The sequence below is a fragment of the Oratosquilla oratoria genome, chromosome 9 (assembly GCF_046742065.1).
Source record: "Oratosquilla oratoria isolate Oo_2021 chromosome 9, ASM4674206v1, whole genome shotgun sequence".
Taxonomy (NCBI): domain Eukaryota; kingdom Metazoa; phylum Arthropoda; class Malacostraca; order Stomatopoda; family Squillidae; genus Oratosquilla; species Oratosquilla oratoria.
Window position 1 is genome coordinate 53690056 of NC_134785.1, and position 27450 is coordinate 53717505.

Here is a 27450-nt window from a genome sequence, read left to right on the forward strand (position 1 = left end):
ATATATATATATATATATATATCTTTTTCAACCACATATCACTTTTAATTCCATACCATCGCAAACGAGACTGAGAGTCGCTCGAAGGAGGCATCCGTTGGAAATTGAAACGTGGACGAGCCGAGGATTCGAACCCAGCTAACCCGTAACAAAGTTACATTGACGTAAACCAGTATGCTATCAAGAGATCTCCCTTGATAGCGTACTGGTTTACGTCAATTTAACTTTGTTACGGATTAGCTGGGTTCGAATCCTCGGCTCGTCCGCGTTTCAATTTCCAACGGATGACTCTTTCGAGGGACTCTCAGTCTCGTTTGGGATGGTATGGAATTAAAAGTGATATGTGGTTGAAAAATATATTAATTGATCACTGGGAACCATTCAGTGTGTATCGCGCCTAATTGGTGCGGCTAAAGCCGCGCGATAGCTGAAAACGCGATAGCGGAACTTAAGTACTAATGATATTAATTATAATTGGTATCCAGACCAAAATGTTTCCTCCAACTTCACCAATATTTCTCCTTTATCTTCACTGTTTTCACCTTTCTGAACAGAACTGCTTAAACATACATTCCAGTGCTGCAATATAATAAACATATCAAGGCAATGAAATGGAAAATAGACATTTCATAGACATTTATTTTACCTTTTTGAGGGTGATAAGGGGCTTGGGTGGGTTAGAGGGGTTCCGAGGCTGGGGTGCCTTGTTAGTGACCCCTCACTCGACGTTGTATATCGTCGAGGAAGTCATTTATGGCTGCAGGAGTCTCAAAACCCTCAAAATCATCCGCATCATCCCCACAATCCTCCTCTTGTGATGGTCCTGGTTGTGGGTCGGCTGATTGTATCTCGGCGCGCCGGCGTAAGAATGTTGTGATCTGGCGTTGCTGCAGGGCGTTGATGTGGGCATGATACTGTTCGTTGTAACCCTCTAGTGCTCCAATAACGAACGAACATCTTGCTTCACTGTAGATGGAGTTATCTTGCTCAAAGAGGTGCCGCATCCTGATGCCCAAGTCGATCCGTTCCTTGACGCCGGCTATGGTGAGTCCCGCACGCGCGGTTATCTGACCCTCCTCCTACTCATGTTCTCCTCTCTCCTCATCCTCGTCCTCTTCCATGATGTCAGCAACTGTAACAGGGGCTGGCTGTATAATTTCCAGGATTCCACCCTCTGTTGTGTCCTCAAAACCACCTACAGGAACTTGGCGGGCCTCTTGTGCAGCTGCCTCGGCCTCGGCCTTCGCTGACTGTGCCTCACATTCCACTCTTCCGCGTCGGTCCCCCAGCAAACCCTACATATTTCGCCATACTTGGTGAATTGTCTTTTGGGTCACATTTTTCCATAAGTGTTCAAAAAGAAATTGAATACTGTATGTACTGTAGTACTCATTTATTCAAGGAGTGGGGCCCGAGAACAAGTAACAAGTCACTTCTACAAAAAATGTTGCAGCTATCACGTGCCAACACTCACACACAGCGCACCGTGTAGGAGCAGTGTGGTGGGCCTGTACATGTAAACAAACCCTCGACCAATCAGCGTGCAGCTCAAGCCAACGAAGATGGCCGCCGCCCGTGACGTCACGGGGGTGCGTGATAGCAGCCGCGCGCCGCGCGATATGAAAATTTGGGCCAGAGGCGCGCGATAGCAGCTAATTTGATGCGTGATATGAAAATTGTGTCAGCTTTTCAAGTATGCGCGATAGCAGTAAAACGCGACAGCTGGGGGATAGGTGTGTGTGTGTATATATATATATATATATATATATATATATATATATATATATATATATATATATATATATATATGGGAAGTAAGATGTGGGTTTTTGTAAGTGTATATGGACCTGGTAGTGAGAAGAGTGTATAGAGGAAAAGGAGGCTTTTTGAATATATCTAAATGAGTGCATAGAGGGATTAGGGAGAAATGGGAGACCTTAATACTAAGGTAGGAAATGAACCAATTGACGGAGTGGTTGGGAAGTGTGGAGTTCCATGAAAAAATCGTAGTGGAGAGTTGATGATGGAGATGTGTCTAGAGAGTTGATCATAGCAAATACAGTGTTTAGGAAGAAAGTCAAGCATAAGTACACATGGGAGAAGGTGGTGGATGGAAGGGTGGTAGATGGAGCGTTAATGGACTATATAGTAATGACCAGGAGTATATTAGGAAGAGTTAAGGATAAACATGTTCTAAGGGGAGAGAGTGGGGAATATTAGATGATTTTTTGATGGAAGGTAAGTTGAGAGTGGAAGATATATGGAGAAAGAGAAGGATAGAAGGTAAGAAGGTGGTTAAAGTGAACTGTTAAATGAGAAAGAAAAGGAGAAGGAGTACAAGAAGAAGTTGAGAGAGGAGTGGGAGGGAGTAAAGGATAGATTAGATCTAGGAATGGAGATGGTTCAAGGATGGAGTCACAAGGTGTGCAAAGATGGTGTGTGGAACAAGGAGGATGGGAGGAAATAGAGGGAAGGGTAGTGAGTGGTGGGATGAGGAAGCAAAGGAGGTTGTAGAAGGGAAGAAGCGAGTATTCACTGGTTGGTTCAAATATAGGATGAGAGAATCATGTAAGAGGTACAAAGAAAAAAGAATAGAAGTAAAGCAAAAGATAAAGGAGGCAAAGAGGAGAGCAGACGTAAAATGGGGTAAGATTATGACTCCTTTGTTATCAAAATCTTATAAAAAAAAAAAAAAGCTTCATTTCATTATTTTGTAAATTAAAAGGAAAGACAGATTAAGAGAATGAAATGATCTATTTTGTATGGTAACATTTCCAAAATTTGGTTCTCATATATTTTGTATGGTATGATTTGAAACATATTCACAATGGGACTTGATATCGCCATTTTCTTATTCACATAGGAGGAATTTTATTCCAAATCTACCCCTTTTCAATGGAATATGCTGCGCTCATCCTACCCTTCCCTTGAATAGCATGAGACTTTCATCTATAGCAAAGTCCTTACTTGGAATATACGATTTCTGGATCTTTTTTGATAATTTCATATATCATCAATTTTTTTTTTTTAAACTTTGGATTGGGGTGATTTTCTGCATCAAATGATTTATTACTTGTAAGATGTAGGTACTGTTTGATCTATTATACTTTTTCAAATGCACACACCTTACTGAAAATTGGCCTCTCGATTAATTCATCTTTTGATCAGCTCATTTCTTGTTATGGCGTTTTCACAATCCCTTCTAACATGTTTAATGTTAAAACAACTTGAATTTCTGCTGGTGTTGTGGGTTGCCATTTCCTATCATTCTGCCCTGTTTGCTCAGCAAAGCGATTTATTTCAGTACAAAAAACATAAGTTATCTTATCAAAATAAAGAAAAAATCAAGAGGTTCCATATCATGTAAAATACCTGGCTCCCCAGTAAAAGGAAGAGAGGACAAGGAGGGGTGAGGTTTTCAACCGACACCCATAGACGGTACCATTGACGGGAGTCAAGCAAGGGCGTGACACAGCACAAGCACAGGATTTTATTCAGGCTAAGGACGTGACATCGTCCAACGAAAAAAAAATCTATTTCCTGACAGTTTGAGACCACTATTTCTTGTCTGATTCTCATTCAGTGTGAAAATTTGGTCAGTTTTGATGCTGTCAATTCCCTTTAGAATCTTAAAGACCTGTATAAAGTCAATAATATTCAGTCAATACCCCAGTATAGGGGGGTAACTTCCCAACATTACAAAAATTTATAGGAACTGCCGCTGTTTCCTCCCTGGCGGTGTTGTCTCCAGTGCTCCAATGAAGTGGTATACGATGTACCAACTTGTTGTAGTGAGGCCACGTGTATAGGGTGGTGTAGAAGATGTGTCTTCTGTTTCTTGTAGGAAGGCATCCAGCCGTCTTTTGAATACTTCCACTGTGCGGGATGTGGTGTTCTTCAGGTACTTGGGAAGAGTATTGAAGACCTTGGGGGCCGCTCTGGTGAAGGAGTTTGCTCGGAGAGATATGGTGATCCTTGTGCTGCTGGCGATTCCTTTAACATAGCAAGATCCCCTCGACCTTTTTTGGCTGAGTGTCACTCCAATGTTGGAGATGTGACCTTCTGCCATTTCCCACGTGTAAATGATCAGGTACTGCTCTCTGCGTCTTTGGAGTGAATAGAGTTTGATATGCTTGAGTGTGCCCCCTTAGTTCATGCCTTTTACAAACTGGATCTTGTTGGTATAGTTTCTTTGGGCACTCAATTGTCTCTATCTCCCCTATACTATCTGGGTTCCATAGTTGGCAGAAGTATTCAGGTTTAGGTAGTACCAGGGTCTTCCACAGTGTAATCATGCAATCTTCGTCTCTTGATATATATGCTCTGAGGATTGTCATGGGGCTTGCTTGGTTTGGCCTGAGTTGATTGAAAGTATGGAACTAATTTCGAGTCTTGGGGTTAAGTCGAGTTCCATTTCGGGAGCAAGCCCGTGACAATAAAATGGAACGTATAAATAATGTAGTTAGATTAAGGTACGATCCGAGGAAAAGCTCTATTTGAGACTGGTTGAAAGTAAGATTATAAGGATGGTTTAGGTAAGATAGAAGTCTGCACGAAACTTATATAAGCTATATTTACAATAAGAAAAGAAAAGAAAGCTTTATTGTTTTACATTTACGAACATACACTCACAGTACACTGGGGAAAAACATAGAACATGCATAATACAAATACTATAAACAAAACAGACCAAGACAATGGTTTACACTAATACTTGCGAACATGTAGGGTACCGAATCACAGCGACGAAGGGGCGAGACTGTATAGGGGGGTTTGTAGGTAAGAATGAGGGCCGGCTGAAGGCCGGTCCTCTTTATATAGTCGAGGGGGGCGTGGCTAATTGTTTCTTGGTCAAATTTCGAACACCAACGTTCGAGAGACGTTGGGAGTGATGAAACGAATACAAAACTTCGTTAGTGGCAGGCGGGAGATTTGAAAGCCATTCGATTCACGGTTGGCTATAACAGGATCCATACTGATAGTTTTCTGGCGCTGTCAACAATGTTGTCAATGTGTGTGGTAAACTTCTCATCTTGACTCAACATTACTCCCAGATCTCTAACATTTGCCTTGTTCATGATCTCACCGTGAGCTGTGGTGTAGGATTGGGTGTTATTTGTGAGGCCTTTCCCATATCTCATCAGTTCTAATTTGATTTAGTTGAATTTCATATCGTTATCAACAGCCCAGATGTACACGTTTTCAAGATCCCTCTGGAGAAAGTTGGTGTCTTCGATCCCCACCCCCTTTTTTTTGTGGCCCTTGTGTCATCTGCAAACGAGGATATGTCACTAATGATTATTAGGAACAGGGAAGGGCCCAGCACAGAGCCCTGTGGGGCGCCACTTATCACTGAAGACGGTTCCGAGGCTGTTCCATTCATGGTTACTCGTTGCTGTTTGTCATGGAGGAAGCTGTGCAACCATTGACCCAAATTGCCTGTTACCCAAGACCTTCAGTTTATGTAGTAGGATACCATGATCCACTTTATCGAAGGTCTTAGCAAAGCCACGGTATACTACATCTACATCACTACCCCTTTCCAGTTTTTCGATTATATCTGGCGGGCTTGCAGTTGGGACAGGAAGGATAGTACCCCCAAGCCTAATCTGTCTTCACATATATCTCTAGGGTAAATATATGTCAATGTGCCCAGTTTGAAGTGTGTATATTGGTTTATCCCTATACCATTAATTTTGTATATATGATATATTTAATTTTGCCCCCTTCAAAAATTCCTGCGGACACCTCTGGGGATCAGGAAGAAGTAGCCATAGAAGTGATAAAGGACAAGTTCAATGGAACAGCATGATAGAAATGCAACGGTAATACCAGTCTCTTTATTTTGTGAGTAGATATTTTAAACTCATAGACGAATGATGTGTGTCTTTGGGTCATAGAGGCGTGCCAAAATAATTCCTAACGTATCAGCTGCTTGTTACCATGCATATTACAATGCAGTCAGACTATGAAAATATTTCTAACAAAAATGACCAAACACTGAATTGTTCCCTTTTAGGGAAAATGACAAACAACGTGAACCTTGAATAGTTGTAAACAAACCGATGTACACGGAAGAAGCCGGGCACATCGCACTTATTGTGTCTCTACAGTTCTTTATTAAGAATCCAGTAAGGATTTTTGTACTGTGCATAGCTCACAAGAATATTCCAACTAATTTTACGTATGAGTTGATGGGTGACAGTTTCCTTAGAAATATTAAATGGTTTGTATAATCATAATCGTACGTATTTAGATAGACTAAATTTTGGTTTTTGGCTCGGATCAGTAGTTGCATGTGACTTTTTCAGAGTTGATTTACCGACATTAATATTTCTTAGTGGTTATTTTTATTGTATTATATGCATGTGCTAGTTTCCTACAAGATGGGTGGATCAGACGTGATTACAGACACTACATCAGTCACTACTTTACAAGTTTGAAACATGACATAAAACTCGAACTGTTACTATATTAGAAACAAGACTAATACTCAGACAATGTTATATACAAAATCGCAAACAACTTAGTGGACATAACCGAGAAACATACGTCAATCTAACAAGTACACAATCAACTATGGGCAATTGCAGTACACAACCCAGTTATAGTAACAATTACAGTAGTCAGTAGAGCACTGCACTACACTTGGTCAACACATACCAAACAAGCACCAAAATATTGAAGTACTCATTTTTTCTTTGAGTTGATGGAATTTGTAAAGTTTGACTCGCCTGCTTGCACTGCAGTTTTTATATTTTTTGCATCTATATTTAATATTAAAATAATCCAACAAATTTTCTTGGTATGAGCAAGATATAAGTATGGCAGCCATACTCTGAATTTTCATGGCTTAGATGGTAGTGTTCTTAGTATACACAATTCAACATCACCACATACGTCACTACCATATTCATAGTTGAATATAATGGCAAATACAACATTGTATCAATTGTGCCGTATTTGCTATTATGATTGGCCATAAACCCCTTCCACATGATGACATCTGTGTAGGTGTCATGAAGATGCCAGCATTGGCATCTTGATTATATATTCAACCCTCGATATAACAGATCCCGATATACTGGGAATAGGATATAATGGACAAAAAACCTTACCAGATAAACCCTTGCTATAACGGATTTTCATCCATTATAGCGAGGGATCCTCGGCTATAACTGATCTTCGGATATAGCGACAGACCCCTGTCCCCATATTGTCCGTTACATTGAGGGTTTACTGTAATTTTTAATCTTACTAATTTCTAATACCAGACAAACTGTGGGATATAATGGATCTGTCAGGTATTTCCATCGGATATAATGGATCCTCGGTTATAGCAGACCTTTGGATATAATGACAGACCCATCCCCCATGTTGTCTGTTATATCGAGGGTTTACTGTATTTATTTTGTAGTTGTAGCTGAGTGCCCCCATATTCTGTGAACTGGCTTGATCATATTTTCTGTGGTTATTAATATTCAGAGTGAAAGAGAACAAGTAATACAGCTGTAACTTCATATTTTATACCACGAGTATTGTGGAGCATCATTGAATCATTGTACATCAGGCAGGTGATGCTGCTGTGAAAATTTGACTCATATTGAAGAAGTTAACCTAACTTAACCTACATGACATAACTAAACCTAACCAGACTTAACTTTAACTTACATAAGTTAATGAAACCTAACCTAACCTACCTTACAGCTTACAATAATGTTATTGTTCATAGGTTTGAACTGCATTTTTGCAACTCTTCAAACAAATGAATTTAGAATTAACTTCAAATTTCACCTGGAACAGCTCAGGTTCAGCCATTTTGAATTTCTAATTTGAGACGGACAGAGCTGCGGAAGTGGAACTCATTTTGATTATGTGCCATGAAGATGCCAGCATTGGCGTCTTGATTATATATTCAACCCTCGATATAACAGATCCCAAGTCATGAAAATTCGGAGTATGGCTGCTGTACCTCTAACTTAGTTCATTCTTAGTGTCCAATCTGACACTACACCATTTATCATCACTCTGTCTTCAGTATGTTAGGAAATTACCCAACCAGTCTTTCAGCTTTCCACCAAATCCATAAACATCTAACTTGGTCAACAGTCTCTGATGGGGTATGGAGTCAAAACATACACATACATATACCAAGGCTTTTTTCCCCCCTTACAAGGGAGGTAGCCAAAAATAAAAAGGCATAAAACCATTCCCACCCATTCCATCCCTAAATACACTCCACCCGCCCTCCACCCTCCACCTTCCCTCTTATCTAAGCACCTCCTGGATGATGGGTCACCCCTGCACCTTGGGTCACCCTGGGCCCAAGTCAAAAGCCTTTTGAAATTCCATATACACTCTATCCACTGGTTCCCCTTTCTCAAGGGCCTCTGTCCACATCTCCATGACCAACAGCAGAAAAAAAAAACATGTATTACGTAGATGTATTATAATTCACAAATTTAATATTTAATTTTCTAATGCTATATCGCGTAGGTGTGAAATTCTGAAAATCTACTGAAAAGACTAAACGTACTGGGTGTGCCAACTTTGAAAGATTGCAGAGAAAGAGGTGATATGATCACAGTATTCAGCTCACTAAAGGGGATAGATTGCATTGATAGAAGAGATCTCATAGTTAAAGATGAGAGGTCTTTAAGTGACCATGGGAGCAATATAGATGCATAAATACCTGGAATAGCTTAGGAAGTAACATAGCCCAATCTGAAACTGAAGACGAGTTCAAATCTAGATATGATAATTGGAAATCATGGATATAAAGTTGGAGTTGTACATGAATCTGAGGCTAAGTATGACAAAAAAATTAAAGAATAGATGGAATTCAAATATTGCTCCATTTCTGTGTAATACAATTATGTAAATACAATTAGGTAAATACTACATCAGTCACTAGTCTTAAATAAGAAACAAGAAGGAACTCGGACAACAGTTGGTGTACAAAATCACAAACATTAAATTTTTAGAACTGTACAACAAAGGTATTTTCCATAATGCATAGTTATTCCTAGAGTTTATTGTGCTTTGTTCAGATCTGACCCTCAAATTTGTCAGAACTTGTTTTGCCCCCCACCCCCGGCCATTCTTGTAATTGTGATTGGTCTTTAGTTTTAAGTGCTACTGCACTTGTCAAGAAAACTGCGTTTATATATGTATTTTTTTTTTCTGACAAAAAACATGTTTATGTTTTAGTTCATAAAATTAATTATTAATTTTTTTATTGATATATTGCTTAGTTGTGCACTTCTGAAATAATACCCAAACAAGATAAGAGGGAAGGAGGGGGTTGTGGGGACGGAATGGGTACAAGTGGATTTTATGCCTTTGTTTTTTGGCTACCTCCCTTGTAAGGGGGAAAAGCCTTTGGTATATGTATGTATATAAAAAACACAGAATCAGTTTAAAACTTGAGACATTGTTGCCAACACACGAAACTGTTTAGCAAGTTTTAAATTACTTTTTTGCATGATAATTAATTCTTCAAGGTATGTTTTCTTTTTGAATACAAGAATTTCTTTAAAAAGATGTATTAATGATGTTTTTTAATGAATCTTTACAGTTCTGATGCAACTTACACGTCTGCTTCAAGTTGCACAAAAGACGAAGCCCACTGCATCCCTTGTACTCTCCTCTCACCTTCGTCAAAGGGGACTACCGCATTGGACGTCATACTTTGTTAAGTACAGCGATATCATCAGTGACCAAAATGGAATGTCACACTTTAACTGGGAGGTAAGTAGTTACTGATTCTTTGAAAGAGCAATAGCTCATTTGTTATGATGAAACATTATTAAAAAAAATTCAGAATGTTACTTTTTACTCAGCTAAGGGGGGTTCTCAGTATGGAAGACTGACTAAGTGAAACTATTCCTCTTGGTAACATATTTTATAGGTTTTATTTTGGTTGCGGGACCAACAGTGGGTACTTACAAGTGGTGGTCTTGTGAGATGAACATCAGGAAGATCATTTTAATATGATCCATCTTCAAAATCTTTTCAACTTCTTGAGGTACATCTTCAAGGGGCTGACGTTTGTCCTTTGGGCTGGCCCAAAATCTCTGTCAACTTTGATGTATGTATATTTTTTCTCACCTTTACACAAAAGAAGAGCTGAAGACCAGTAATTCCTCCCCTCCTATTACTTTAAACTGGTGACATAGAAACAGTCCCACACTTATTGAGGAAGAAAGGTGTACAAGAAAGATTATTGAAATGGATGGAAGATTTCTTGCATGGGAGAAAAATGAGAGTGGTACTTAGAGATAAAGACTCGACCTGGGAAGAAATGATAGGTGGAGTCCCACAAGGTTCGGTATTAGCTCTGATAATGTTTGCTATATACAGTATATAATTGACATGAATGAAGGTGTAGAATGTTATATGAACTTCTTTGCAGATGATGCAAAACTACTAAAGAAAGTACAGAAAAAGATTGTTAATTACTACTGTCACAACTTTGGCATTGTGACACACTGTTTATTACTTCTCATTTTCTTTCGTCTCCTTTTCGCCCCTTCGGCTATTACTTTTCTTACGCTCTATGGAATCGCTGGAAGTCATAAGGCCTCTAGTAACTACTTCTTGAAATTTTCCCTCCCCCTTCTCTCCAGCAACTGTTGTGTGAGTTTAGTGCTAATTAGTTACATTGCCATATCGAGTTTAAGTATCTTCTATTTACTCAGGAATTTCCTCTCCTGTCCTCCAAGATATCTCCTTATGCTCATGATCAAAGTCATCACAGATGTTATAATATTAAGATTGAAATGTCTCAGGTTGTCAGTTTAACTAGTTCACCATATTACATTTTGTATCCTTGTACATTATGATTATGATTGGTATAATTTACCTATGTATTACCATTTGATTATGTTCCGCTTATTAACCCCTCCCGCGAGCTTGCCACTTCTCGTCTAGGTTAGTTTTAATTAGATTAGTTAGGATCATGTATCCCTTTCTTGTAACTAGTAACTACCTCATAAGACTATTAGAAATGCCTTAACTCCTGCCCAGACATTGCATTGTATTCATGGACATGAAACCAGATAAGCATATAAATAAGATGTTCGGAGAAACCTACAACTTATTGAGAACAAGCAAAGTGGCATTTACTTATATGGACGAAGAAATGATAAGGAAAATACTAACTACACTAATAAGACCAAAACTTGAGTACGCAGCATCACTTTGGACACCCAGTACCAAAAAGAATATTAAGAAACTAGAAAGATTACAAAGAGCGACAACCAAACTAGCACCGACACTTGCTGAACTAACATATGAGCAAAGACTTTCCAAATTGAACCTACCAACTCTGGAACAAAGAAGATAAAGAGGAGATTTGCTAACTATCTACAGAATGTTGAAAGGAATGGAAGTTTTAGACAGGAACGACCTATTAGTGTGGGAAAATGGTAAAACAAGAGGACACGGAAAAAAATTGAAAAAGGATAGTTATAGAAAAAACTTGAAAAGGAACAGTTTCCCACACAGAGCAATAAATACATGGAACAAATTAGACAACAAAACAGTATGTGCTAACACTATACAAGATTTTAAGATAAAACTTGATGCGGAGAGATACAAAGACGGGTCACCATGAGCATAGCTCCCCTCCCGTATATTACAACTAGGTACAACTAGGTAAATGTCGCAATTTAGCATTTAGAAAAGTGCCCACCGAAAAGCAGTGCACTGGATCTCATGTTTAGAGCCAATAGTATCACGCAGTAAGGAGTTGGTATCATGTTCTCACTGGAGGAGTAGGCATGCCACACACTCCAAGAGAACACTTCTGAGAACCTCGCATCCTTGACAGTGAACATGAACATATTATTTTCATTGACGGCCATCACCAGTCACATTGCAGTGGCTTGTGTTTAGTGTCCTGGAAACTTTCTGAAACGAGAAATGTGCTTTGTAACGTGCCCACAAAGGTGCTTTGTGACATGCCCAAACTGCTTTTTGACATCAGAATCAACAAGTTTAACCGAGGTTCATTGCCAAACCCACTCCAGTGATTCAGTTCATGCTCAGGAAACAAACTTCTAGGTAGTGTATGAAGCAGAAAGATCGGGGAAATAAAATCATCGGGCGTGATTCCTCTCCCCCACCACGTGTTCAGTGCTATCAACTAAGACAGGCATGGTTCCCGCTGTCCCTCTGTGATGCATGGATCCACGAATATCACCAGAATCCTGTTCAACCGGGGGCATCCACTTTGAATCATAATAAAATCAGTGTAGTATGCTCTGTTTAATTAGCCTAGGACTGTGATTTACATGAGTTTGCTCCCCTCTTTTGAGAAACATTTCTCTGGTCCTTCGAGATCGAAAATGCATGCTCGGATTGAAGGGAACATGCGTAGTCCCGGCTGGCATCCCAAATTTCCAGGACTTTGGCTCCCAACTGCAGCTATTTCCCTTCATCAGTTTTCCAGTATATGAGAATTCTCATGCCCCTCGACCACTGTCCTGGGTTTCGGGACAGGGTGTGTAGAGAACTGAAGAGTGCTGCTATTGGCTGGAAATGAAACCTCCAAGTTCCCATGTGGTGTCTTTGTGAAATATCCATTGGAAAGTGTACAACCCTGTAAGGGTTGAAGTTCTTTCTGTAGCCTCCTTGTATGTGTTTTGTTGATTCTCCATGAAGAGTTAAGGTTAGAGGGAGTGTTAAAGATTGTATGGACAAGGTTTCCTGAGTTTATTTCAGTTAAGCTCTTTACATGGGCTATGAAATCATTGCACATTTTGTTAGTTTAGAAGCGGAAATGAAGACATTCCTAAACTATTTCAGTTGTAATGTCATACATTTATTTGATCTTTAGTTAACTATTAATAGATTATCATATTATAAGAACTTTATTCATGATTTGTCATACTCGAGGAAAATTCAGTTTGTTAATTACCTGTGTGTTGGAGATGATTATTGAAGAACTATAAGACTTTATTGTTGTTATTAAGAAAATAGACAAATTCAAAAAGGAAAACAAGATGAGTTTAATTACTGGTCCCTGAGAATTTTTGTTTTTGTTTGTTTTTTGTTTAAAGAACTGCTCACAAGCAGAGTACAGGGAGGAAAGGATTGTGGTATGTTATATAAATATACTTATAGCATTGTACTTTTCCTGTATATTTTACATATGTATTTATAGCATTGTACTATTCCTGTATATTATACATACATACTTGTATCATTGTTCACTTATTATTGTCTGTTGTACATTATTATCATTGTATATATTGTATTCTATAAACATGCATGTAATAAGAACTGATGTTAGTGTGAACAGAAGGCTAGCAAACGAACTCTCATTCAGCACTTTTTCAACAATAACAAGAAAACGCCTAAGTTGTGTTTACAAAAGAGAAATAGTTGTGTTTTTTGGGTGAATGCTATGGTAAAATAAGTATCCAGTGTGATATAGTGTATTAAATACACAAAATGGAAGATGGAAAAGAAGAAAAAAGGAAAAATGAACCAACAAAGAGAGGATTGGACATGAGCACCACTGGGGGTGATCCAAAAAAAAAAAATCTTGTTTGAATGATACTCCAAAGTCAACTCAAAGATGGGACACCAAGAGAAAGAGGACTATTAGATATAGGTTTACATATAGAAAGAGAAACTAGGTATAACAATGTACTAAGAAATCGGGATATTAACAACTTGATGGAGGAACTAATAGATTTAAAAGTTGATTACAGTGAGACCTCTCAGTAACGGACGTAAATTAGCTGTGTTTGCGGTGTTTCCGCTGTGTTTTTGGGGTTTTGGAGTGGTTTTTGGGTGGCATAGTGATTGCACACACTAAACAACAGCACCAAAAACACCGAAAACACAGCGAAAACACAGCAAACACAGCTAATTAACGTCCGTTCATGAGAGGTCTCACTGTATAGAGTAATACACAGAGATAAGCTATCTTCGAAAAGCTAATGAAGAGATGAATAGAGAGTTTAATGATGAATGAAATATGGTCAGAAGTGATTATGAAAGAATGGAAAATGAAGATAACAAAACTGAAGCATTGAAAAAAGAGAGGTCAAAGAACAAATATAAGCAGTGACTGAAAAAGTTGGAGAATCAATTAAGGAGACGGATCTCCTAGAAATAAAAATTCAATGGAAACTAGAACAAGAAAATCAGAAAATAACATTTAAAGAAATAGTATAACAGCAGGTAGAGGAAAATGCTAAAGAAACTGTAATTAAAGTAATTAAAGAAAAGGAAAACTGGGTAAGAGACACAGTAGATAGAAAAAAGTGCATTGTAGTTTATGGTATTAAAGAAAATATATACAAATACCAAAGAGAAAAAGAAGGGAAATAAATTGCAAAGGCAATTCTGAAAGAGGTTCAAGAGGAGAAACAGGAATTGGACAAAGAGATTGAAGAAGTGCATAGGATGGGACAATACTCTAGAAAAAAAAACACTATAGGCCACTAGAAATCAAAGTCTCAAATGATAGCTGAAGAAGTACTATCAAAAGCAGCAAAGTTGGTAAATAGTGAAAATTACAAAAATGTATGGGTAGAAAAGGAAATGAGTGATGAGGAAAAGAGAAAAGATACTTAAAAATGAAGCAAATGAAAAAAAAAAATGAGAAGAATGGAGACTGAAAAGAATTATTTTTTTTTGGAGAGTACTGGACCTGAGGCTGAGAAAATGGTATATAAAAAAAGAAATAGAAAAAAAAAAATTAGAAATAACATATATAGTACTAACATGGTATGATTTCAGGACTAAATAAATTAAACAACTGTGTGTCACTAGAGAAACCAGACATAATGGGAATTGTGGAAACAATAATAAAAAGTCCACTACCATTAAATAATATGGGACAAGGTCTATACAACCATTGGGCGAAAAATAGAACTGAGAAACAGGGTGGAGGAGTCATGTTTTTCACTAAGAAAGGTTTAAATGTGACAAAGATAACAGAAGGAAAAAATAATGTGGAATTGATTATGATTTTTTTTTGGAGGCACATGTATTTCTATAAATTTTCTATTTTTCATGTTTCTGTTTTCAACTTTAATCATAATCATACATACATACATATACCAAGGCTTTTTCCCCCTTACAAGGGAGATAGCCAAAAAAGAAAAGACCTAAAATCATTCCCACCCATTCCATCCCTGCGTGGGAATGGTTTCATGCCTTTTCCTTTTTGGCTACCTTCCTTGTAAGGGGGAAAAAGCTTTGGTATATGTATGTATGATAATGATTAAAGTTGAAAACAGAAACATGAAAAATAGAAAATTTATAGCAACATATGTGCCAACAAAAACACAGTCTTGGACAGTGATCATTCCAAAATACTGGAAGACACAAAGAATGCATTAATTGAATTATTGAAAGAAGGAGGAAACATAGTAATTTTGGGTGACTCTAACTCAAAAGAGATATGTTGGGAAGAAATGACAGATCTAGAAACAGTGAAGAACCATTGGGGCTAGATTTAATATTTACATCAGTGCCTGAAATTGTGGATAAAATGGAATACAATACACCAATTGGGAAGAGTGACCAAATGCTAATAGAGTTTGAATGAAAAGAACAAGTTGATTTGAAAAGAAATGAGAAACATAGAAAAGGAAGACTAATACACAACAAAATGGATTTTGAAAAACTCTGAAATTTTTTCCAAATGCAAACTGGGAAAACTTCTTAAATGAAGAAACAAAGATGGAAGAGAAATGAAACATATTAAAAGAGACTATAAAGTAATGTCGTAACACATTCGTAAAGATTCAACAAAAACCCACTGTGTTGGATAAGAAGAAATGAAATAAATGAATTCCATATATTTCGATCACGGACTGTGATCCTCTTCAGTGTATTCCACTGAAGAGGATCACAGTCCGTGATCGAAATATATGGGTTTCATTTTTTTCATTTCTTCTTATCCAACACAGTGGGTTTTTGTTGAATGTTAAAAGAAAATTACAAGGAGGGAATAGACAAATATGTACCAAAGAAGAAACAAGAATGAGTGTACATAAAGTGCTGGTATAACAAAAAGTGTAGCTAGGCTAAAGATAGGAGAGACAAAGCCTGGAAAAGATGGAAAAAAGAAAAATGACCAAATGGTAAATATATGAGGCATGTTTTTTTAAGTAAGTACTGTTTTGAAATAAAGATGAAACAAGTAGACTTTTTGTAACAATTTTATTTTCATATGAAAACCTGTACTGTAATCTACTTTTCAACATAATTACAAAATCATCTGACTGTGTTTAAGTTTGTGAGTATTTGAAATGCCTCCTCCAATTGAGAATGTTACTGACTGAAATATGTGCTGTAATTAATTTTCTTACTGCTAGAGGCGTGAAGGCGGCTGAAATTCGTCAGATCAGTGAAGTGTATGGAGAAAACAGTGATGGGATGGTGCAGAAATGGTGAGAGCTTTTAAAGATGGCCGTACAAATGTGCATGATGAGGAACGAGTGAATGAGTGAAGGACATCCACTTTGTTCCTCATCATGCACATTTGTATGGCCATCTTTAAAAGCTCTCGCCCATTTCTGCACCATCCCATCACTCGTAATGTTTTCTTCATACACCTGACTGATCTGACAATGAATTTCAGCTGCTTTCACGCCTTTAGCAGTAAGAAAACGAATCACAGCGTGTATTTCACAGTCGGCAGCATTCTCAATTAGAGGAGGCATTTCAAATACTCACAAACAAACTTAAACACAGTCCGATGATTCTGTAATTATGTTGAAAAGTAGATTACAGTACAGGCTTTCGTGTAAAAATAAAATTAAGAAAAGAGTACATGTTTCATTTTTATTTCCAAACAGTACTTAAAAACATGCCTCATACATCAAACTAAGAAACAAATAAGTAAAAATACGCAGGGAAGAAAAAAGAAACTTATTCTACAGATATGTAAATGACAAACTAAAAGATAACATGAAATAGTGAAACTGTGTGAAGGAAATAATGAATATATAGATGATGTAGAAATTGCTGAAAATATGAACAAACATTTAAAATATGTATTCACAATTGAAAGTTCATAAAATTGGGAGGAAGGGCAGAAAGATCCCCCCTCCATGAAAAACAAAAAAAACAAAAAAAACAAAAAACGGTGACACAGGAAGAAATAAGGGACCAAATAAAAACCTTGACATCAGAAAATCACACGGTCCGTATGGAATTGCAAATTGGATATTAGAATAATGTATAGATGAAAAGAAGGAAAAGTACCACAAGATTGGAAAAATGCAAATATTGTACCACTATACAAAGGAGAGGACAAAGAAAATGCAACCAACTATAGACCGGTCTTCCTTACAAGTACAATAGCAAAAATAGGCAAAAAAGTTATCTAAAGTAAATGGATTAAACATTTAGAAGAAAATAATATACTAAATCCAAAACAATTTGGAAGCTCGCTGGCTGAGTGGGTTAGGGTGTCGTTACTTGCGGCGAAGGTTGAGGTGAGGGCGGTTCGAATCCTGCCACCAGCGAAGTTGAACCAAGGGCATGGTTCATTAAATTCCACGCTACAAAGCCCTCTGTGAGGGGCACCGTCCTAGCCTCCCGATAGGGGGGAGTGTGTGACGTTAAACCATATCACATCACAAAACAATTTGGATTTAGACACGGAAGATCATGTGCCACAAACTTGATTTGCTTTTACTTGAGGCTAATAGAAATAATACAAGAAAGGGACGGATGGGCAGATTGTGTCTTATTAGATTTACAAGAAGCATTTGACAAAGTACCACACAAAAAGCAACTAAGAAAAATTGAAACAATAGGTGGAGTACAAGGAAAGTTATTGAAATGGATGAAAGATTCCATGAATGGAAGAAAAATGAGGGTGGTACTTAGAGACAAGAATTTGACCTGGGAAGAAATGATAAGTGGAGTCCCACAAGGTTCTGTATTGGCTCTTATAATGTTTGCCATATATATAAATGACATAGATGAAGGTGTGGAATGTTATATGAACTTGTTTGCAGATCACTTGGACAAAATGTAGTAGCACATTTGTAAAAGTATAATCACGAAGAACCCACAGTCAGAATAAAAGGAAACTTAGAAGAAAGTATAACTTTTATAATTCAGCTAATAGCTATAGCCCTTTTCAGGAAAGTACTGGTTACAAGAAATTGTAGAGACATAAATACAATTGAAATATGAGTAGAAGGGGAACAGGCAGAGTTAAAAACATGACAATCTTGCGCAGGGCGGAGTAAGAGGGGAGTGGCTCTGCACGACGGATTGTCATGTTTTTAGCTCTAACTGTTTCCCTCTACTCATATCTCATTTGTATTTATGTCTTTACAATTTCTTGTAACCTGTACTTTTCTGAAGAGGGCTATAGCTATTAGCTGAAATTTGGAAGTTATACTTTCTTCCAAGTTTCCTTTTATTCCAATGGTGGGTTCTTCTTGATTATAATTCTTTGTAGATGGTGCGAAACTACTAAAGAGAGTAAGTACAGAGGAAGATTATAAATCACTACAAAAAGACCTGGACAAGTCTGGGAATGGAGTCAAAAGTGTGAAGTGAACTTCAATATCAAGAAATGAAGTATAATAGAATTTGGAAAAAGTAAAAATAGAATATCGGGACAATATAAAATTGGTATAAAGGAAGTTAAAAAAGTCAACTTGTAAAGGGACCAAAGAGTAACTATCAGCAATGAATTGGCACCAGACAAACATATCAACAGCATAGTCGGAGAAACTTTCAATTTACTAAGATCAATGAAAGTGGCCTTTGACTTCTTGGATGAAGAAATGGTAAAGAAAATATTAGTTACATTGATAAGACCAATATTAGAGTATGGTGCAACACTGGACACCCAGTACTAAAAAGAACGTAAAGAAACTAGAATTCAAAGAGCAACAACAAAGATGGCACCAATACTCCCCAAATTGATATATGAACAAAGATTGGACAAACTTGAACTACCAACCCTGGAACAAAGAAGAGAAAGAGGAGATCTACTAACCATCTACTGAATTATGAACAAGATGAAGTCCTAGATAGAGATGATTTAATAAAATGGGATAAAAGAAAAACAAGAAGACATGAAGAAAATTGAAAAGGAGAGTTACCAAAGAGATTTGAAAAAGAATAGCTTCCCACAGAGTGGTAGATTTCTGTAAGAAATTGAATGAAGAAACAGTGAGTGCAAAAACTATACAAGAATTTAAGATCAAACTGGATGCTGAAAGATACAAAAGTGGGTCACTACGAACATAGCTCTCTTCCTGTAAAATACAACTAGGTAAATATTATGCTCGCTCATTTGAGAGTTCCCACCTAGCTTGGTGTCGGGCAGTCTTGATTTTGTCTTCGAAGTGAGTGCACACTTTGTGTCTAGTGCTATAAAAATATTAATTTATTCATATGCCGAATATTATTAGCCATCCAATACATAAGATGGTGGCAGCACGATAGAAAAATTTGCTATTGTGTGAACATTTTGTTTTGTGCGTTAAAAAGTACTCCAGACACAACTTTGAACTATGGTTGCTTCTGAGTGCAATTGATAAAGAACCATACTTCAAATATCTACTTGCCGAAGACCTGAAACTAGAAGCATTAACATCTTCAACACTTCTAGATTGCCTTTTGGACTGGCATCAGCGCCAGGAATTTTTCATAGGTATATATCACGGTTATTGTAGTGTATTCAGATTAAAACAATGTTTAGGTTCATGGTGATATATGCCTTTTGCTTTTGTATTGTTGATGTTTTTGTGTGCACTTTGAGCACCATGATGTAAACATAGACAGTGCAAAATATACAGTGTTGTCGAGAGCAAGCGTTTAGTTTACCCTTACTAATGAATGGATATTTACAAAGAAACTGGCACGCACAGAAAACTAAGATACAACAATGGCGATGAGGATCAAAGTGTGTTTTCTGGTGGTTTTGTCCAGAAAACAGTGGTAAACGCACCTAGTGTGGGTACCACAGCCTCCTTCAATTACGTGCGTCATGACACCTGGGTTTTAGGCTATGCTAAAGGTGACCACACGGAGTTAGGTGCCTTTACTTGCTTGCTGTTACACAACACTGGACATCACTTTTTTTTTTTTTTCTTTCTATTAAAGAGGCAAAAGGCTTATGATTACCTAAAGTTGTCTGAAAGTTTTCTAGCCAAGAAGCTAGACCAGTGTTAAAGATGGCATCTCCCATCAAGATTGGACTATTTAACCCTGAAGAACTCCCTTTTGATGTCTACTTGGCTTTGTTTGAAGTCCATGTAGCCACACAGAGCATAATGGATGCTGACAAGAAGAAAAATCAACTGTTTGTTTACATAGGCACAAAAATGTGTGGAATTTTAGCAAACTTGACTGCACCAGACATGCCAACCAGGAAGACATATGATGAGCTGATTGAATTAATGGAAAAACACTTCATTACAAAGCCATCATATCACCAAAGCTTGTTTTTTTTCAACAACGACATAAAGTTGAAAAAGAAACTGTGAAAGAGCTCTATGTAGACCTGAAGAGACTGGCTAAGGATTGCAACTTTGGTACCACATTTGATGCCAGGCTGCAAGATCAACTGTTTATGGCGATTGATGGCGGACCATACTTCAAATATCTACTTGCCGAAGACCTGAAACTAGAAGCATTGTCATCTTCAACACTCCTAGACCGCATTTTGTCTCTTGAAAAAGCTCACATGTGTGGTAAATTGAGATTAATTGTATTGTTACATTGTTCTTGCTTTGCAATAGACTTTGTGTTGATGTATAAGAATTATATACTTGTGCTGGAGGTTCCTTACATGCCATGTGATTCTCATATGTTTAATACTCTGAAATATGTTTAGATGCTCTATAGCATCTATTGGTATTGTTTATATGTTTGGATCCTATGTAGACGTCTTTTGTTTTGTTCATGTACTTATACTATGACGTCAATATCTTTGTTTTATACGTTTTGCTTCAAGCTCTGAATAAAGGAACAAACTTGGTTCCAGTTTTTTAATTCAGATACCCAGCCACACAGTAACAGTGGCGACGAGGATCTGAGGATTTGTTAGTGGATGGACCGATTATTATGTTGAAAGACGGAAATAGCTGCCTTTCCCACTGATAGACGAGATACACCAGGATGAAGAAATTTTTTCTCGCCGATCCCGCTATCATGTGCACCCATACCACTACTACCGATTTACAGATAGCCTTGGTTTAGCAGGCTACTAGTCATTTGTTTCAAAAGATTTTACTACACTTCAGGTACAATGGCGAATACCTCAGGTAAGATTGACTGTTTTGACCCCAATAAAATAAAATGGGAGATTTGGCTAAGCATGTTGCAGGCTCATTTTGCACATAATGGAATCACTGATGACGACAAGAAGAAAAATTCTTTATTAGTTTCGTTAGGAAGTGAAACTTATAGTACCTTAGCCTCCCTGAGTGCACCTGATTTACCTCATATTAAAAATTATAGTGAGATAGTGAAGCTTTTAGAATCACATTACAAGGTTAAACTGAGCTATCATCGGAGTTTAATCAAATTTCAGAAGAGAAAGAAAAAATCTGATGAAAGTTTAAGAGATTTGTATGCTGACTTGAAAAATCGAGCCAAGGATTGTATTTTTGGTACTTTATTGGATGCACGAGTGAGAGACCAATTATTTATGGCTGTCGATTCTGAAGCGTATTTCCCGAACTTGGTGGCTGAGAATTTGGATTTACAAACCATGTCTTCCATGGGCACTTTAGAGAAAATTTTAAATTTGGAAAAAGCTTTTGTTGGGGAAAAGCTCCCGACTACTGAAGTGAAGAAAGTGGGGGTTCTGAATTTTTCAATAGTCAGAAAAAAGAAAGGTGTAAGCATTGTGGATATCCACACAAAAGTGAGAACTGTAGGTTTAAGCACCTAACATGCGCAGTATGTAACACGAAGGGACACCTCAAAAGAGTGTGCCATTTTGATGAGACTTTTTCTGGTAAATACACAGGTTCTCAAGGTAAGCCTAGTGATAGCAGTGCCCAGAAAGGATCTTTTGGAAAATTGAACAAAAACAAGAGGTTTGATAAAAAGAAAACTAAATGGTTTTTGAGGAAATGTCTCAGGAAGAGAGATACTGGTAGTGATGATACCCAGTTGTTACATTTAATGGATAGACCTAGCCTTCCAGAAGTGGTTAGTGTTAATTTTTCACATGAACCTGTACACAGTGTTGTAGGTAATGTTTTGCCAGTGAGATGTAAGGTTGATATTATTATTGAAGGTCATAATGTGCCTTATGAAATTGACTGTGGAGCCAGTGTGTCTACCCTAACCTTGCATTGGGTTAAGAAATTGAATTTAACAGTGGAGCCTAGTGATAAAATTTTAAAGGCTTATGGTAATAATGATTTGCATGTTTTGAGTAAGGTTTATGCAAATATGTTTTATAATGGTCACAATGTATTTCAAAATTTGTATGCAGTTGAGTCACAATGTATTCAAAGTTTGTATGTAGTTGAGTCTAATAACTCAAACTTATGTGCCTAAAATTGGTATTGCACTCACAGGTATAGAGGAAGGAGTTAATGTTTTGGATTCCAAGGTACAATTAGATAATTTTTCAGCTGATTCTTGATTGCCAATTTCATGTGTTGCAGCAAAGGTACACCGAAAGAGTGGTGCTGTGCCTAGTTGGAAAAAAGCAAGGCCTGTGCCCTACCACTACAGAAAATTAGTAGAAGAGGCTTTAGATGAGTTAGTTGATAACAATATCATTGAACCAGTACATTCTAGTACTTGGGCAGCTCCAATTGTACCAGTGTTAAAAGCTGACAAAAAGTCAATATGTATTTGTGTAGATTTCAAGGAATTAAACAAAAGTATTTCATGTGACCAGTACCCTCTGCCTAAAGTTGATGAAATCCTTGCTGTTGTTGGTAAAAGCAAGATATTTTCAAAAATTGATTTAAAGGATGCTTATTTACAGGTGCCAGTAGATGAGAGTCAAGAATTGTTAGTTATTAATACTCATAAAGGTCTTTTTAAATATAAAAGATTACCCTTTGGACTTGCATTATCATCTGCCATCTTCCAAAGATTATCCCAGTTATTGATGAATATAGATGGAGTAGTTGCCTTCTTGGATGATATATTTGTTGGTGGTGAGACTAAAGAGGAGCATGATAAGAGATTAGATAAAGTGTTGAAGGTTTTTCAGAAACATAATGTTGCTATTAACAAAAAGAAAACTGTTCTGAATACCAGCTCCTTAGAATACTTAGGCTATGTCATTTCAGGTGATGGCATAAAACCTTCACCAAGGAAACTTGCTGCTATTTTAGAAGCACCTATACCAAGGTCTGTAGGTGAAGTTCAATCATTTTTGGGTCTAGTAACTTATTATTGTAGGTTTGTGAGAAAATTTTCAAGTGTATTAGCACCTCTGTATGATTTACTGAAGAAAGATGCAAAATTTAAGTGGTCTTCTGTTGAAGCAAATGCATTTATTACTGTTAAGGAAGAGTTAGCCAAATCTGATTTACTTGCCAATTTTGATGGTGAGCATGATGTTATTGTTGAGGTAGATGCTTCACCAGTTGGAGTAGGATGTGTGTTAATACAAGAAATTAATGGTTGTTCACGACCAGTTTACTTTGTAAGTAAAAAGCTGTCTACTGCTGAGCTGAATTATTCTCAGTTGGACAAAGAAGCTCTAGCATTAGTGTATGCTGTAACTAAGTTTAAGTATTTTTTGCTTGGCCGTAAGTTTGTGATCCGTACAGATCACAAACCTCTACTTGGTTTATTTGGTAAAGATAAACAGATTCCTGTCAATGCAAACGCAAGAGTACAGCGTTGGGCATTATTGTTATCCCAGTATGATTACAATTTATGTTTTAAGTCTGGTAAAGATAGTGTTGTGGCAGATGCCCTGAGCCGTTTGCCTATGTCAGATTCTGTTTTAGACTCACATACACCTGCTGAATATGTGAATTTATTTGAAAATTTGGAAGATCAAAATATTTACTATGAAAGGGTTAAGGTTATGACAAAGAGTGACCCTGTTTTGAGTAAAGTGTTTCAAAGTGTTAAATTTGGTTGGGTATCTGATCCTGTTTTTTTCTGAATATGCAGCAGTTAAAGCAGATTTAAGTATATATGAAGATGTGTTGCTATTTAGGAATAGAGTTGTTATACCAGCTGAGTTAAGAGATAGTGTACTTTCACAGCTGCATGTAGGCCATAATGGTATCAGCGCTATGAAGGCTGAAGCCAGGAATTGGATATGGTGGCCTAAGTTAGACCAAGATATATCTGAGGTTACTAAAGCCTGTTCAATTTGTTTTAAAAAATTTCAAGGTTCTCAGGAAGTTACCTTATCTTGGCCTGAGACAGGTAAGTCTTGGTGTAGACTCCATATGGACTATGCAGGTCCAATCAATGAAAATTATTTCTTAGTGATTGTAGATTCACACTCTAAATTTATGGGTGTTCATGTAACAAAGTCTACAACATCTACAGTAACAATTTCTATGCTGAGAAAAACTTTTTGTAATTTTGGGTTACCTGACATTGTGGTTTCAGATAATGCTTCATCTTTTGTATCTGAGGAAATGGAGACTTTCTTAAAAAAGAATGGAATTAAACATATGACTCCTGCCCCTTATAACCCATCATCTAATGGTTTAGCTGAGAGGGCTGTAAAAACTTTCAAGGAAGGATTAAGTAAATTTAAGGAAGGTGATATACGAACCAGAGTCTGTAGATTTTTATACAATTACAGACGTTCAATCCATTGTTCCACAGGTAAAGCTCCAGCTGAGCTAATGTTTAACAGAAACTTCAGAGGTATTATTGAGAAAATTAAACCACAAAATAAGAAGGAAAGGGTTTTGGAAAAAGAGTGTAAGTTTGAGAAGTCTGAATATAAGATTGATGATGCTGTTTTTGTAAAGAATTATGGCAAAGGTCATTCATGGTTGGAAGGGAAAGTAATTGAAGTTCTAGGTGTGAGGAATTACAAGGTTATGTTAAAGGATTTTGGTAACATTGTTTGGAAAAGACATTCTGATCAACTAATGCCTAGATATACACCAACTGTTCCCAGTAATGACACTGTACCAAAAGATAACTCATGTAGCAGTAAACCTTTTGTGCCTATGTGTCCTTCAGGTCAAGGACACTGTCCTGATAGTTCAGAAGTATTTGATAAGGCTGATGGAAATTCTTCTGTAAATGTTGATAATTTTGATAGTACTGTCAATGTACCAAGTCCACAACCTGTTAGAAGATCTAGCAGAGTTGTGAAACCACCTGATAGATTGAATCTCTAATTCTGGTGTTGTAATGTCTTCATTATGAAGATTAATGTTCAGTTATGTTCCTTGATACTCCTTTTTCAATAAGGGAAAAGGGATGTGGTAAATTGAGATTAATTGTATTGTTGCATTGTTCTTGCTTTGCAATAGACTTTGTGTTGATGTATAAGAATTATATACTTGTGCTGGAGGTTCCTTACATACCATGTGATTCTCATATGTTTAATACTCTGAAATATGTTTAGATGCTCTATAGCATCTATTGGTATTGTTTATATGTTTGGATCCTATGTAGACGTCTTTTGTTTTGTTCAGGTACTTATACTATGACGTCAATATCTTTTTTACGTTTTGCTTCAAGCTCTGAATAAAGGAACAAACTTGGTTCCAGTTTTTTAATTCAGATACCCAGCCACACAGCAACAACATGGGGGAAGGAAAGCTGGCTAAATCCAGTTCATCAGGTACAACTGTGGACAAAGTGCATAGCAAGGCTACGTCAAAGCATAAGCATTGTGGTTTCCCGCTTCCAAGTTCTGCTTGTAGGTATAAAGACTTGGAATGTCGCATTTGTGGTCACCAGGGTCAATTAGAAAATAATTGTAGATTTAAGCAAAATAGCTCTAAAAGTTTGAAGAATAAAAACAAAATCAGTTTCTGAACCTGAACTAGTACATGAAGATGAGTTAGAAAACCAGTGTAGTGCTTATAATGTTGATAAAAACATGTCGCTGAAAGTTTCTTGTCATTGTATACAATCTGTTAAACCAGAAATGTACAAGTTTGAGTTAAATGATAAATCTATACCTTTTTAGAGATAGATTTTGGTTCATGTGTTTCACTGATAGGTGAAAATTGGCTTTAAGTACTAAATGTTAAAATGACTCCATCTTCCAAAGAATTGACTGTTTATGGAGGTCATCAAATAAATGTAAAAGGTCAAGTTGATCTTGTAACATTTAACAACTTTAGTACAAAGCATAGATTTTTTGTTACTGATTCACACTGTAATGATGTATGTGGTAGAGATCTAATGAACAAAGTAGGCATTAAGATCACAGGTTTAGATGAAGCTTTGAAAGTGAAATCAGTAAATGGCATGAATGTTTCTGATAATCCTAAACAACTTTTGAAATGATGTTTCACAGAAAATTTAAATCTCCTCTGAACATATGTAGAACAACTAAAAGGAGGAAGAGAACATGTTAATTAATAAACAAAATGCTGTTGATTGTGTAGAGAGCAGATTTGAAGTTTGACAAGCGGTTTATGCAAAAAACTATTCTAGAGGTGAAACTTGATTACCAGACATTATTATTGAGGCTACAGGTGCCAGGAATTATGTTATAAAAGTGTTCACCAAGAGTGGAAATTTAATTTGGCATAGACATTGTGATCAATTGAAAGCTATGTATAATACTATTGAAAATAAAAAAAATCACCAGTTTCTTCATCTGTTTAATTGTCAAATTGAAAATTCATTTGTGAAACCAAATACTAACAGTAATGTTGGAAACATTGAAACTGTAAATGACTGTGTTATCAGTGATACCATTTCACAACCTGCAGTTGCCACTGAAGTGCTTCCTAATAATAATATTGACCAACCTATTAACCCCTTCACTCCGGACCAAAATCTCATGGGCAGCATTAGCTGCCAGACGTGCGATGTTGCGTCATAATACTCGCATTATAAAAAATAAAGTTACCGCTGTATTGCTCGTTCTCTTTCACCCGTGAATTTTGATAACCATAGAAAATATGATGAAGCCAGTTTACAGAGTATGGGGGTCAAGCAGGTACAACTACAATATGTATAATCAAGATGCCGACATCGGCATCCTCGCATACCCACTTGCTCCTTATGACGCCTACGTAGGCGTCATCGTATTGAAGGGGTTAATGAACCTTATGTTCCTACCAAGCCAGTATTGAGGTCATATAGGTCAGTGAAACCTTGTAAGGGATTAATTGAATCAATGTAATGTTTTTATATTTTGTGTAAACCAAAAGGAAAAATAAGAGTGGAGGAATCTGTAGTGTATTCAGATTAACCCCTTCCATACGGTGCCGCACACGTAGGCGTCATGGACTTAGAGCTCGGTGGCAGCAGCCAATGCCAGCCGTACGACGAGTCGTAATAATACTCGCATCATAAAAT

The 27450-nt window shown here is 37.1% G+C and overlaps 1 protein-coding gene across 3 annotated transcripts in view; it reads left to right on the forward strand.

The window, feature by feature from the left end:
• Nucleotides 1–5807: 5807 nt before the first annotated feature.
• Nucleotides 5808–27450, forward strand: part of LOC143028415 (pseudouridylate synthase TRUB2, mitochondrial-like) — a 42535-nt gene continuing 20892 nt past the window's right edge. Inside the window, exons 1-2 of one of the 3 annotated variants that reach the window (XM_076190463.1) lie at nt 5808–5825; nt 9578–9750. In XM_076190463.1, coding sequence (XP_076046578.1) covers nt 9583–9750 — 168 coding nt within the window. In that variant the 5' untranslated portion in view covers nt 5808–5825; nt 9578–9582. Of the gene's footprint in view, nt 5826–5981; nt 6227–9577; nt 9751–27450 lie in introns of those variants that run through there. The other 2 variants (XM_076190461.1, XM_076190462.1) reach the window with 2 other exon arrangements.